The following is a 13,988-nucleotide window of genomic DNA, read 5'->3' on the forward strand; positions in this document are numbered from 1 at the left end:
TAGCAACTGCTCTTGACATTCTTTTAACATTCTTCCAGACACACCATCTGGTCCCATTGCCTTGTTAACATCTAATTGACTCAAAACTTTTGCAATGTCACTCTTTGTTACTATAATTTCTTGCATCCATCTTGTCACAGGTAACATCCGTCGATTAAATTGTGTTTCTTCTGTGAATACTTTGCAGAAATTCTCATTCAATTTTTCAACAATGACACTTGTATCTTCATATATATAATCTCCAGCCTTTAATTTATCAACTGTTTCTTTTTTCTGTAATTTACCATTAATGAATTTATAAAACATTTTGGGATAACTTTCACAATTCTCCACTATTTTCTGTTCAAATTCTTGTTGTGCTCTTCTTCTCACTTGAACATATTTATTTCTTGCATTCCTATATGCTTCTCTCTCCACTTCCTTATTATTTCTCTTGTATTTTTCCCATGCCTTTTCCTTCTCCCTTTTTGCCTTGTCACAGGTTTTGTTAAACCATTGATCTCCATTTAAGATTTTCTTAGTATATTTTGGCACAAAGTGTGTGTGTGTGTGTGTGTGTGTGTGTGTGTGTGTGTGTGTGATTGTCTTGGATTCCTTATTTAGATAATAGCTTTGTGCACACTCTTGTTAGAATGTGTGGCCCCAAGCTTTATAGCACTCAAGTGGGATATTTAGGAAGACTCAAGATACCACTTTGCCATCAATGAGCTGCACAAACTCATATTGTGTAGGTCTTGTATTGTTGAAATGACCAATGTAGTGACTTGTGAATCATGTTTTTTCAGTTATTTTTGCTTTGGTGTTATGGGAAGGAAGTGGACAGAACCCATGAGGTCAAAGCAAGCCATAAGTGCTTCCTGGGCATTGATAATAGCCTGGCTAGGGTAGACTGTGTACTTGTCCAGGATCTCCATCAAGGTCACTACCATTTCAACTAACTCTGGAGAAATGTTCCCCTTTTGAATTTGTACTGTTGCCTTGAGGAAATCATGCCATGCTTTATTTAGTTGTTTGAGAATATCAGGAGCATTATAGAGACGGATCCCTGTCTGTGTTGTGGCTTGCGAGGTGCATGATATGTCACAGAGTCTGCATGTAAATCTGGCCAGTGCCTGGAAGCAAGATGGGCATCTTAAACTTGGCTTTTCTGGAATGTCTTTGAATAATGGCCAGTCAGCTTGACATGCAGCACAACCACAACAGAAGTAGTAGTGCTGCTGAAGTGCAGTGCGACGCTCTGTGCGTGTATGGCTGACATACCGTTCACCATAACTGTCTGTAATTTCCGCCCCTCGTGGGATGATGTTGATGCTGTATAGAAACTTGATTTTGCCATGAGAAGTGGAAAGGGTATTTGGCACACACGAGTGGTTCACAAAGCTGAGAGCAGAGTACACTGACCAGCCCACTTCCTGCCCCCTACCCTTGTTCATGACAGCAGTGCCTACTAGTGCCTCTTTTGTGAGGTGAATGTTACACTCTAACCCCAGTATAAGACGCATCAGCTGGCCACCCACCAGAATGATGTCCTCCTCACTTATTGCACAAAATTTTCCAGTATTATCCATCAAAAAAGAGGAACAGTTTTCAAATAATATGTGCGCCAAAACACAGGCAATAGCTGCTGTTTCCTGAAGTTGGCTCTCAGTGCGTGCAGTATCATGTCCCTCAAGATGGTACAGTGTTCGGTAGTCTCTCTGTACACTCAGCATAGGTCTTGTGCCACTCCCCTCCTGCAGTAGGGCTGACACTTTGCTACGCAGGGCAGGGAGAGTTGTAGACGATAAGACACGAAAAGCAAGGGCTGCGGCAGGATCAAGTTGTAGTGACACCAAGGTAGGCAGCACTCCACACTCTGCTCTATGGTATCCTGCTACACCAATCCTCTGGCATTCCTCACTGCAAAACACCACCTGCAATAACAGTACTCTGATAACTCCCTTGCTGGTACTGCAGTGACTTAGAAACTCCCACATCCCCAAGACCACAAAATGAGAAAAATTTTTCGAGAATACCAAAGTGTAGATATTTTTGAGTGTTCACATTGTTCATTCACATCTTCATGGAAATATTGCACAAAAGATGTCCAAGCAGTACATAGTATCATATACGACAAAGTATGTTTACTTAAAGGTAGATTTATTAACAATAGGAAGATGCAGTATTTTTAAATCTTGACTAGTTATCAAAAACAACTAATTTTTAACCAGTTTTCTAGAATTTATTGTTTTAAAAACATGGAAAATCTTAAATTTGAACACCTCTAATTCTAAGTTTCTTGATAAAGGATTCCAGAATTGCTGAAAGAAAAATCAATAAATATCATTGAATGGCTAGTAACCTACCAGGGAACAGGTGGGGCAAGGGAGTGGAGCAGGGCAGCGATGCAGGCAGGTGGAGCAGTGGGAGCGTAGCGTGGTGTCCAGCTTGGTTGTGGCAGCAAGGGCATCCTCTTGCACTAATACCTCCCCTGTAATACAAACATGAATCTTGGATTTGTATTTTCAGCATCAGAAAAGACATTTATGGGATGTATAAATTCCATTAATGCTACTGTTGGGTTGATTGTGAGATTAATAAATATATTAATTAATATATGTACTAGGTAAACATCTTACATTGAAGATGTAAATAGTTTAGGAAACACACACACACACACACACACACACACACACACACACACACACACACACACACACAACAACAACAACAACAAATAATGAAGACTAAAAAGGAAAAAGATCTGGGAGTGATTATATGGGAAAATCAACCCCGAAAAACACATAAGCAAGATATTTGGATTATCATATAAAATATTGACTAATATAAGAGTGGCATTTCACTTCATGGACAAAGGTATGATGAAAAAAATTCATCACAAGTATGATACGTCCAAAGCTGGAATATGCAGCTGTGTTTTGATCTACGAGCTCTAAAAAAGATATAAGAGGATTAGAACAAATATAGAAGATTGCTACAAAGATGGTGCCGAAACTAAAGGACCTAACATATGAAGAACGGATGAAGGAAATGGGACTACCAACCTTATAAGATAGAAGAGAATGAGGAGACCTAATAACAATGTGCAAGATAGTCATTGGCATTGAAAAGATAGACAAGGAAAACCTGGTGCTGGTGACAGAAGAAGATAGATGGACAAAAGGTCATGTAAAGAAGATCAGGATGAGGCAGTGTGTGAAGGATATTGGAGAATAGTTTTCCACACAGAACGGTGGAGAAGTGGAATGCATTGAATAATGAAGTATTACAGCACATAATATGCATAACTTCAAGGAAAAATTGGATAAATGGAGACATGGAGACAGGACACAATGAGCTCCGCTCGAACCTTGTACAATACAACTAGGTAAATACACACACACACACACACACACACACACACACACACACACACACACACACACACACACACACACACACACACACACAGACTCACACTCACACACATTGGTAATACCACTCAGAAGTCTCCTCATCTTCTCAACTGAAATAATGTTATATGAATAAGTGATCTTGTGAATCTTATTTATTATTTAGCAAAATATTGGCTGACATAAGAGGAGGAAAATATTAAAAGCCTGTCTTACCTGGCCGGATGTCTCTGTTGGCCACCAGGTGTCTGCCTCGTATGGGTGTGTATTGTATACTGATTGCATCACTGAGGCAGGGCAGGTCAGACCGAGGCTGAGACACTGGTGGAGGATATGCTTGCCCTGTGTAAAACACATGCTGATACCGTAGAGTAGCAGGGATTGTATTCTGTTTGTCATAACACTTAGATTTTAATTTACTGATGCTGTTCTTGGCAGCTGTGACCTCCTTCTCATCCAAGGCCAAGGTAGCAAGGGCAGTGAGAGTCTCTTCCAAAACTGCATTGGCTTCCTCCATTTTCCCCATTGCTTGGAGACACTTCGCCCTTCGCTCATACAGGCGATGTCTCTTAGAGGAAGGGTAACCAAAGGCAAGAGCTCTCTCAGCATCTGCCAATGCATACTTGTATTGGGCCATTTCATATAGCACAGCTGACCGGTTGGCAAAAGCTAGTGAGAGTCCCTCATGTTGTGATCCTACAATCTCCCCATCAAGACCTGGGTGTGGAGCTGCCAGTATGCTGTAATTATATGCTAGGAGTGCCTGCTCCAATTTCTTCTCCTTATAAAGACGATTTCCTTCATTGCGGAACTTTTCAGCCTCTGATTCTCCTTTCCTGTTGATGCAAAGGTTGCCAGGGGGAGGCAGCAGCTCTTGCTGTGCTTCTGGTCTTGACCACAAATACTTGAACATGCTGTCTAGTGTTGCCGTGGGACCAAAGTGTGCTGCTACATCGTTTGTCAGCCATGATTGCTGCAAGAGTCCTCGGAATTTTGAGTACAGTTCCTTAAAAGATGTCATTTTCAGTCACTGATATTTGTATGCTTTGAATACCTATATATGATGAAAAGTTAAAGCAAATTGCACCATTAATTGCACCATTAATTCCAATTCATGGTCTTTCAACACTGCACTGATAACAGTATATAAATGTTGTACATTTATTGTTCTATATCTACAAGTGACTGCAAAAAACTTTCTTGAATATAACTAAATAATACATTACCAATATTTCTTCCAATAACAACAAATTCTTCACATTATGATGCTTAATTTCTATTAATCAGTGTTAACATTTATTTTGTGTGTGTATTATCTAATTGTATTGTATAGGGTTTGACATAACGCTCATTTGTCCTGTCTCTATATTTCTCCAATTTTTAAAAATTTGCTCACACTAACAGCTGCAACTAACTCCTCACTTAAACTATTATGTAATTCAATCTATAGTTCAGTGCATCAATACAGGAAACTATATTTCTTGATGACAACATTTACTCTTGAAATTTTTTGTATGTCCTCTTGTACATTGCATTCCTTCATCCATATACATCTGCATTGTGTATGTGTAATTCATCATGGTTATCTGCTGGTCAGCCAGGCATTCCTCTACAGACAGATTTCAGAGCTTGTACTGACTGATCTTTGGGTGGATAAGGTGGTGAATGTGGGATCGGGTAGACATCCACGTGTAGGTTCGAATCCCACCATGTACCGCCTTGAAACTAATGCTATTGGTCAAGTGGTTTAAAGTTACCCACATGTCACCATGATACCCAGGTTCTAGGTGGTTACACCAAAGATGCACTTAGGTGGTGATATGGGCCCTAATATGGGTACCATTATAAGTAATATTGCCTGTGCCACTAATGGGTGGAAGCTGAACAGCTCTTCCAATAAGTACTCTTCAAGTAGACCTACAGGTGCTATAGGCCAGGACAAAAAAGAAAAAAACACACACACACACACACACACACACACACACACACACACACACACACACACACACACACACCGGTAGCTCAGTGGTTAGAGCGCTGGCTTCAAAAGCCAGATGACTGGGGTTCGATTCCCCGGCCGGGTGGAGATATTTGGGTGTGTCTCCTCACGTGTAGCCCCTGTTCACCTAGCAGTGAGTAGGTACGGGATGTAAATCGAGGAGTTGTGACCTTGTTGTCCCGGTGTGTGGTGTGTGCCTGGTCTCAGACCTATCCCAAGATCGGAAATAATGAGCTCTGAGCTCGTTCCGTAGGGTAACGTCTGGCTGTCTCGTCAGAGACTGCAGCAGATCAAACAGTGAATTACACACACACACACACACACACACACACTGGGATAACATCACATACGTACCTGCTGCTAAGTGAGCTAGAGCTACACATTAAAAGGCTCACCCATTTGTCTTGTCTGCAAAGCTAATTAGGCATCATTCTGATTTTCCTTGAAATGACTGCTGCTTCCAAGTCAGAGACCCATCTTTGTTTGCTGAGCATATTATAGAGATGATAGTGTTTAGAAAGGAAGCATACATTCACCCCTCTTTCTCTAGATCTAAACCTTGCAAACCTAGGTTTAACACAACCTGTTCCTATGCTATACACTACAGTAAGCCCCTGCACTTGGCGAATTAATCAGTCTGGCGAAACTACCGCCTAATGCAAATTTCGCCAAGCACGAGTTCTTTATACCATATAAATTGCCTAAAAAATGCCTCAATCAGTCTTTGGCCATTGCCAAAGTCCCTCTTTTGACCCCTAAAATACCATCTTTTGAGCTGAAATAAAATCTTTTGCCTTCACATATTAGAACACATGTACAAAACAGACCAATAAATAATAAATAAAGCAAATAAGACATGATATAAAGACTGTAACTCCTGTTTTTTCCAACTGTTTTCCTTGCCTGCTTTCATTCTTGCTGCCACCACCATTGTCCTTTTCCCCACCGGTACCACCTGTTGCACTGGTTGAGGCCACATTGGCAGTAAATCACCAGAATTCGTTCCCATGCTAGCAGAACAAAGGGTAGCTCAAACAAAATGGCTGAAGGGGACTCTCACTCTGCTTTCTGATAGGTTTAGAGAGAGGTCTGACGTCACCAGGGAGCTGCGTGGTTCGCCGTGCGGCCGCCAGGGGACCGCCAAGTTTGAATTCAAATTGCCAAGCGTGCACTCGATGGTCCATGGCCACCCTACTGCCAAAAGAGAATTTCACCAAGCTGAGATTCACCAAGTGTGGGGACTTACTGTAGTCAAAACATCTCTTATGAATTTGCTTCTTCATTTTTCCCTCTATTATTTCATCCTGATGGCACCTCTGCCATCTAACATATTTCTAAAGTTGAATTCTTTACTCAAACCTCTGCTAAAAACTCTACCTTGGATGATTCAGGGTTTGTTCCTCTCTCCTTTACACTGCTGACTAGTTCATGCTCCCCATTAAGATACATTGCAGTGATGTTTTCTGTGCCTTCACTGGTCTAAACCTTTATAAGGCTTATGGACTTGATGGGGTTCCTCCTATTACTGTGCCTTCTGTGCTTGTACCTTGCCTATAATCAAACTCATGAAATACTATCTATCAAGTTTTCCTAGATTTAGCCTTTTCTTAAAAATGGCAACCATTCTAATTCCTCAAACTACTATTCTATTTCTTTAGTTTCTTACAAATCTTATGTAAATCTTAGTTTTTTATTCTCTCTTGAACAGGAAGATTCTTAAACATCTATCACTTCACAACCTTTTTATATCTAAATGCTATTATGGTTTCCATCAAGGCCACTTTACTGGAGATCTCCTGACTTTTGGGGAATTTTGGTGCCCACACTCTTGAATCTTGTGAATTTTCCATCATCTGGTTTTAACTCAATAGTCATTCTCTAACTAAATTTATCTGTGCCGTCTATCTCTCTTCTAACTCCTCTGACTATAGTGAATTCTTTGACTATTTAACTAACAAAGTGGAGCAGAATCTGTCCCTCTACCCTTTTGCGAAGATCTCCATTCTTGGAGATTTCAATGTTCACCACCAGCTTTGGCTTTCCTCTCCCTTCACTGACCATCCTGGTGAACTAGCCTTCAACTTTGATATCCTCCATGATGCAACACCTTACTCATATTCCTGACTATCTTGGAGACATGCCCAACATTCTTGATCTCTTCCTTACTTCTAATCTTGCTTATGCTGTTATTCTATCCTCCATGTTGGACTCCTCCGATCATGATCTCATTTCTGTATCTTGTTCTATTTCTCCAATCCCTCTTCAGGATCCCCAAAGCAGAGGTGCCTCTGGTGCTTTGCCTCTACCATTTGGGGAGATCTGAGGAGGTATTATGCTGATTTTCCTTGGAATGATTACTGTTTCCGTGTCAGAGACCCATCTCTTTGTGCTGAACACATAACAGAGATGATAGTGTCTGGCATGGAGGCATACATTCCTCATTCTTTTTATCAACCTAAACCTTCTAAGCCTTGGTTTAACACGTTAAGGCCTATAGCACCTGTAGGCATGCTTGAAGAGTGTGTAGGAAGTGCTGTTCAGCTTCCACCCATTTGTGGTGCAGGCAATTTTATTTATAGTGGCACCCATATTAGGGCCCATATCACCACCCAAACTTATCTTAGGTGTAAGGCAATTACACCTTCACCTAGAATCTGGGTATCATGGTGACATGTAGGTAACTTTAAACCACTCAGCAAATGACATAGCTTCAAAGCAGTATGTGGTGGAATTCGAACCTAAGCGTGGACGTCTGCCCGATCCCATGCTCACCACATTATACACTGCCACCACCTTGCCAAACACTCCTTCATAAATAGAAAATGTCAAAATCTTTCAAACTCAAACTCCCCTCATGACTACTGGCATCTGGCCAAAAACATCTCCAATAACTTTACTTCATCTTTCCCTTCTTTATTTCATCCTGATGGCACCACTGCCATCTCATCTGTCTCTAAAGATGAACTCTTTGCTCAAATCTTTGCTAACAATTCCACCTTGGATGATTCTGAGCTTGTCCCTCCTTCTCTTCCTCCCTTTGACTATTTCATGCCTACAGTTAAAGTTCTTTGTAATGATGTTTTCCATGCTCTTGCTGGCCTAAACCTTTGGAAGGCTTATGGACCTGATGGGGTCCTTCCTATTGTTCTCAAAAACTGTGCTTCCATGCCTGCACCTTGCCTGGCCACACTCTTTCAACTATGTCTATCGAATTCTATCTTTCCTTCTCGCTGGAAGTTTGCCTACATTCAGCCTGTTCCGAAAAAGGGTGACCATTCTAATCCTTCAAACCACTGTCCTATAACTTTGATCTATTGCTTGTTTAAAGTCTTTCAATCTATCCTTAATAGGAAGATTCTTAAACGTCTGTCACTTCACAGTCCTCTATCTGGTCGCCAGTATGGTGATCTTCAGGTTTTCCTTACTGAGTCTTGGTCATCCTCTTTTAGAGATTTCACTTCACAGTCTTCTATTTGATTGCCAGTATGGCTTCCATCAAGGCTGCTCTACTGGTGATCTTCTGGTTTTCCTTACTGAGTCTTGGTCATCCTCTTTTAGAGATTTTGGTGAAACTTTTGCTATCACATTAGCCATATCAAAAGCTTTTGATAGAGTCTGGCACCAAACTTTGATTTCCAAACTGCCCTCTTAAAGGTTTCTATCCTTCTCTCTGCAACTTTATCTCAAGTTTCCTTTCTGACCATTCTATTGCAGCTGTGGAAGATGGCCACTGTTTTTCTCCTAAATCTATTAATGGTGGTGCTCCTCAGGGTTCTGTCCTGTCACCCACTCTCTTTCTATTGTTCATTAATGATCTTCCTAACCAAACCTCTTGCCCTATACACTCTTACGCTGATGATATCACCCTACATCTTTCCACGTCCTTTCAGAGATGAGCAATCCTTTAGGAAGTCAACAGATCATGTAGGGACACCACAGAATGTCTAACTTCTGATCTTTCTAAAATTTCTGATTGGGGCAGAGAAAACTTAATAGTTTTCAATACCTCAGAAACTCAATTTCTTCATCTATCAACTTGACACAATCTTCCAGACAAGTATCCCTCTTTTTCAATGATATTCAACTGTCTCCCTCTTCTACACTGAATATCCTCGGTTTGTCTTTTACCCATAATCTTAACTAGAAACTTCACATCTCATCTGTTGTTAAAACAGTTTCTATGAAGTTAGGCATTCTGAGGCGTCTCCACCAGTTTTTCTTGCCCCTCCAACTGGTAACTCTGAACAAGGGCCTTATCCACTCTTGTATGGAGTACTCTTTACATTTTTGGGGGGGTGGTTCCACTCACACAGCTTTATTAGATAGGGTGGAATCAAAAGCTTTTCATCTCATCAATTCCCTTCCTCTGACTGACTGTTCAGCCTCTTTCTCCCCCGCCGAAATGTTACATCTCTTTCTATCTTTTATCGCTATTTTCGTGCTAACTGCTCTACTGATCTTGCCAACTGCATGCCTCCCCTATTCCTGTGACCTCGCTGCACAAGGCTTTCTTCTTCCTCTCACCCCTATTCTGTCCAATTCTCTCTATTGCAAGAGTTAACCAGTAGTACTCTCAAACATTCATACCTTTCTCTGGTAAACTCTGGAACTCCCTGCCTGCTTCTGTATTTCTGTCCTCCTACGATTTGACTTCTTTTGAGAGGGAGGTTTCAAGACATTTATTCCTTAATTTTGGCTAAATCTTCATAACTTTTAGTGAACGAGAATGCAAGTGGGCTTTTTATTTTATTTTTTTCTTAATATTGTGTTTTCTTGCCTGGTTTCCCTTCTGCATAAAAGAAAAAAAAAGAAAACCAAACTTCTTGTCCTATCCAGTTTTACATTGATGATACCACCTTGGACTTTTCAATAACTTTTCATAGATGTCCACCCCTAGAGTAAATATAAATACTTCATGCAAGGTATTCTCAGAATGCCTGACTTTGTATCTCTCTAAAATTGCTTATAGGGGTACAACAAATTTAATATTGTCCAGTATTGCTGAATATCTCAAAACTCAATTCCTCCTTTTATCAACTTGACACACACTTCCAGGCAATTATCACCTCTTCTTCATTAACACTCAATTGTCCCCTTCTTTTACATTGAACATCCTTAGTTTGTCCTTTGCTCTTAATATAAACTGAAAACATCACATATTGTCTTTTGCTAAAACTGCTTCTACGAAGTTAGGTGTTTTGTGCTGTCTCCTTCAGTCCCCTCTCCCCCAACAACTTCTAACTGTGTAAAGGGTCTATGTATGGAGTTTGTTTCATATGTATGAACTCATACCACTATTTTAAATAAGTTTATCAACTCCTTTCTGTCTGTCTTGAGCCTCTTTCTCATTTCTGTAATGCTGCATAGTATCTTGTTATCTTTTGGTATTTTCTTGCCACCTGCTCTTCTGATCATGGTAACTTCATATCTCACCTCTCCTGGTTTTGCTGTGCAAGATATTGTGCATTTCTCTCATCCCTATTCTATCCATGTCTCTAATGCAAAAGTTAAACAGTATTCACAGTCTTTAATGCTTCTTTGTGGTAAATTCTGGAAATCCCTGCCTGTTCCTGTATTTCCACTCTGTGAAGAGAGAGAGGTTTCAAGACTTGTCTGTACATTTTTTGACACCACTTTTGTGATAGACACCTCAGTGGGCATTTTTTTTATTGCTGTTTTGTTGTCCTTGGCCAGTGGCCATCCTATTTAAAAAAAAAAAAAAAAAAAAACTGTCCTTGACTGAAATCATACTGCTGATCATCTAGAAGGTTGTGAAGTGAAAAATACCTAAGAGTTTTTCTGTTGATAGATTAAAAAACTAGATACACAGGAAATTAAAGAAATAGGATGGTAGTTTGAGGGATCAGAATGGTCACCCATTTTAGGAACAGACTGAATGTAAACAATAGGATAGACCTCATCAGGTCTATAAGTCTTCAAAGAGTTTAGGCCAGTAAGGGCATGGGAAATATCACAACAAAGAATCTTTATGGGTAGCATGAAGTAGTCAGAGGATTAAAGAGAGGAACTCACTGGGACAAATTATTGCTTCAGCAGGTGTCTATTGCTTCCTCCTTTCATGTATATGTACTACCTTTTCCTTTCAGGTATAGGAGTGACTCCATGCCCATGGTTTTCTTCAGTACCTATAAAGTTCAGTTTCATTAGTGGCTGGATGAAAAAGTGAAGAAAGGTGAGATTTTCTTTTCTTTTGTTTGTCTTTTTTTTTTTTTTTTCATGATGCATGTCCATCTTTCTTAGTATGCAAGAAAAGTAAAGTGGTGAAATTACTGAAATACACCTATGCCAAAAAATCAAGAAAAAGTCACAGTAGTGATGCAAGAGACTTATGGTAATATGAGTATCAACATGTTTTTCTTATCGAAGTAATTTATCAATAAGGTTACCGTTCACTTATTATTTTGTGTTCTTTAAAAATTTGGGGTGCGAAATCTTTTATTTCTCTAAACCCAAGGGCCAATCTTCACCCAATCTTCCCTCGGCGTGAACTTTTCAGCATGGACACATTTTAGCCGCGAGTTACTGCCCAACGGTATCATCAAACGCACCTGTGCCGTGACGGGAAGGCTTCCCTCCGTGCCAGGGGACAGCCATGATAGATGAGTTATCTCAGATGACAGGAAAAAGGCAGTGAATGACATTTGAGTGTCTCAAATGTCATTCACTGTCTCAAATTGAGACTCCTGTCACATGACATTCTCTCGTTTTTAGGTTATTTTGTAAATTCGTAAGTTACAAAATATAAATATTTTTTTCTTAACTGACCAAAATGAAGAAAAAAGAAAAAGGGAGGCTTCTTTAAAAGTTGGTTTGTGGAGATATATCTATGATAAAATACTTTATATATATATATATATATATATATATATATATATATATATATATATATATATATATATTTTTTTATTTATTTATTTATTTATTTATTTTTTTTTTTATTCGGGAGAGGCGACTGCGATATTTTGGCGTAGTGACGTGTGCCGCCCGAGAGGGGCACTATTTATAACAACATGCTGATGAACATTGGCGAGGAATAGCACCACCCACCACTTGCTGCTCAGCGCCCAACACCAATTGTACGAAAAATAAATAAACAGAGTTTGTTTAATTTCTCAACGATTTAAGTATCATCTTTTACACTCCTTGTATGATCCCGCTGCGGTAGAGAGCTATTTTCGACCAATCAATAATATAAAGGTAACATGATATTCATGCAAAAATCAAGTTCTCATAGACTTTATTCAGTAAAATCTTTTTCTAAGAAATCATGACTTTCCTAAAGACAACACACTGCTTTATCGCGTGATAAAGACTCAAAAGATGTCACAGTGCATTGATCATTCTGTTCCTATGGATTTGAGTTTCGCTGTAGATTTATCGCACGCTTTCTCAATGTTAATGTCATCTATGCAGAGGATTCCAGTTTCAATCTCCAGATTTTCTTTGAATTTTTTTATATATATTTTTTAAGAGAGAAAACCCTTTCCTGTACGTTAAGATCTTGTATCAGGCAGATCCACAGTATATAGCTTTGATATTTCATAAATAGCTGTAAAATTTTCACATATATGAAGAGATAATCAATTATAAAAGTATTATACAACCTCATAGCTCCCCGCCTCGAGGAAAGCCTTCACTTTTCAAACTATCTTAACTCGAACACTTAAATCAAAGTAATAAAAATCACAACCGCAAGTAACTTCATTCAGTCTTCCACTTTCAAAATTTTCCCGTAATGGCCACTTGTACTTCACTGATATAGCTTCATTTAGAGATCACTCGGCTTTGAAATAGTCTGTAATGGTCTGCCATATTTAGCGTTATAGATAATTTATTTGTTCTTTTCTTTCAGTCACGTGCAGCGGTCGCACCATTTTATTTCTCAGGAGCCGCTTTTTGCTATATTCTTCGCACACGTTCACGTCTTTTACGCAGGCAATAAGATTCTCTCGGATGATCATCTCATTTCTCTCAACCGTATAATGTTTAAGACAACTGTAGAAGAATCGTAACCACTTGACGTAATGTAATTCGCACACGTCTCGTCACTAGTCCCAGCGCGGTGTGGGGAACACCCGACACTACTAACAACTCAAATCTCAGGGTGACATGGGGCAGGAGCAGAAAGGGAGCACGGTGGACTGAGTTACCCAGGAGCAGAGGGCGCACACCGCTGGCTCTCTCAGTCTTACACTACCGACAATGAGGGAGTTTACAAGCTCCAATCACTCTCTCTCTCTCTCTCTCTCTCTCTCTCTCTTCGCCTGTGCCGCCCCAATGCTGGCTGGTGTTCACGTTCCCCCTCACACCCTCTACTGCTTTACTCCCTCCGTGTCATCTTCCTCCCTACCGCTTTCCTCCTCTCCCCACATACAAACAACACACACACACACACACACTCTCTCTCTCTCTCTCTCTCTCTCTCGTTTTCACTGATTCACTACCAATGTCATTTGATATCATATCTTCAACTTGTAATGCAGTCATGGAGGCACAATATTATGTAGTCATTTTGCTTTTTCATCAAACACATTTCCTTTCTTCATCCATTGAATTTACAACTAACTGAATCTAAT

General features: G+C 39.9%; 1 protein-coding gene and 1 non-coding gene across 6 annotated transcripts; one reads left to right on the top strand and one right to left on the bottom strand.

Moving 5' to 3' along the window:
- Positions 1–13,712, bottom strand: LOC123520823 (SET and MYND domain-containing protein 4-like). 5 transcript variants are annotated; one of them, XM_045283450.1, is made up of 4 exons: positions 13,502–13,712; positions 3,609–4,446; positions 2,346–2,470; positions 1–1,913 (listed from the first exon to the last, which is right to left on the bottom strand). In XM_045283450.1, the coding sequence occupies exons 2-4, from the start codon at positions 4,411–4,413 to the stop codon at positions 786–788; spliced, it is 2,058 nt and encodes a 685-aa protein (XP_045139385.1). In that variant the 5' UTR covers positions 4,414–4,446; positions 13,502–13,712; the 3' UTR covers positions 1–785. The 5 variants fall into 5 exon arrangements, with proteins under 5 accessions (XP_045139385.1, XP_045139386.1, XP_045139387.1 ...); XM_045283451.1 differs by having other exon boundaries at positions 3,609–4,398; positions 13,563–13,709; XM_045283452.1 differs by having other exon boundaries at positions 3,609–4,365; positions 13,563–13,704.
- On the top strand, positions 5,403–5,477 carry Trnal-caa. Its single transcript has one exon. It is a non-coding gene; the product is annotated as a tRNA-Leu (tRNA).
- Positions 13,713–13,988: the final 276 nt, after the last annotated feature.

The sequence above is a fragment of the Portunus trituberculatus genome, chromosome 47 (assembly GCF_017591435.1).
Source record: "Portunus trituberculatus isolate SZX2019 chromosome 47, ASM1759143v1, whole genome shotgun sequence".
Taxonomy (NCBI): domain Eukaryota; kingdom Metazoa; phylum Arthropoda; class Malacostraca; order Decapoda; family Portunidae; genus Portunus; species Portunus trituberculatus.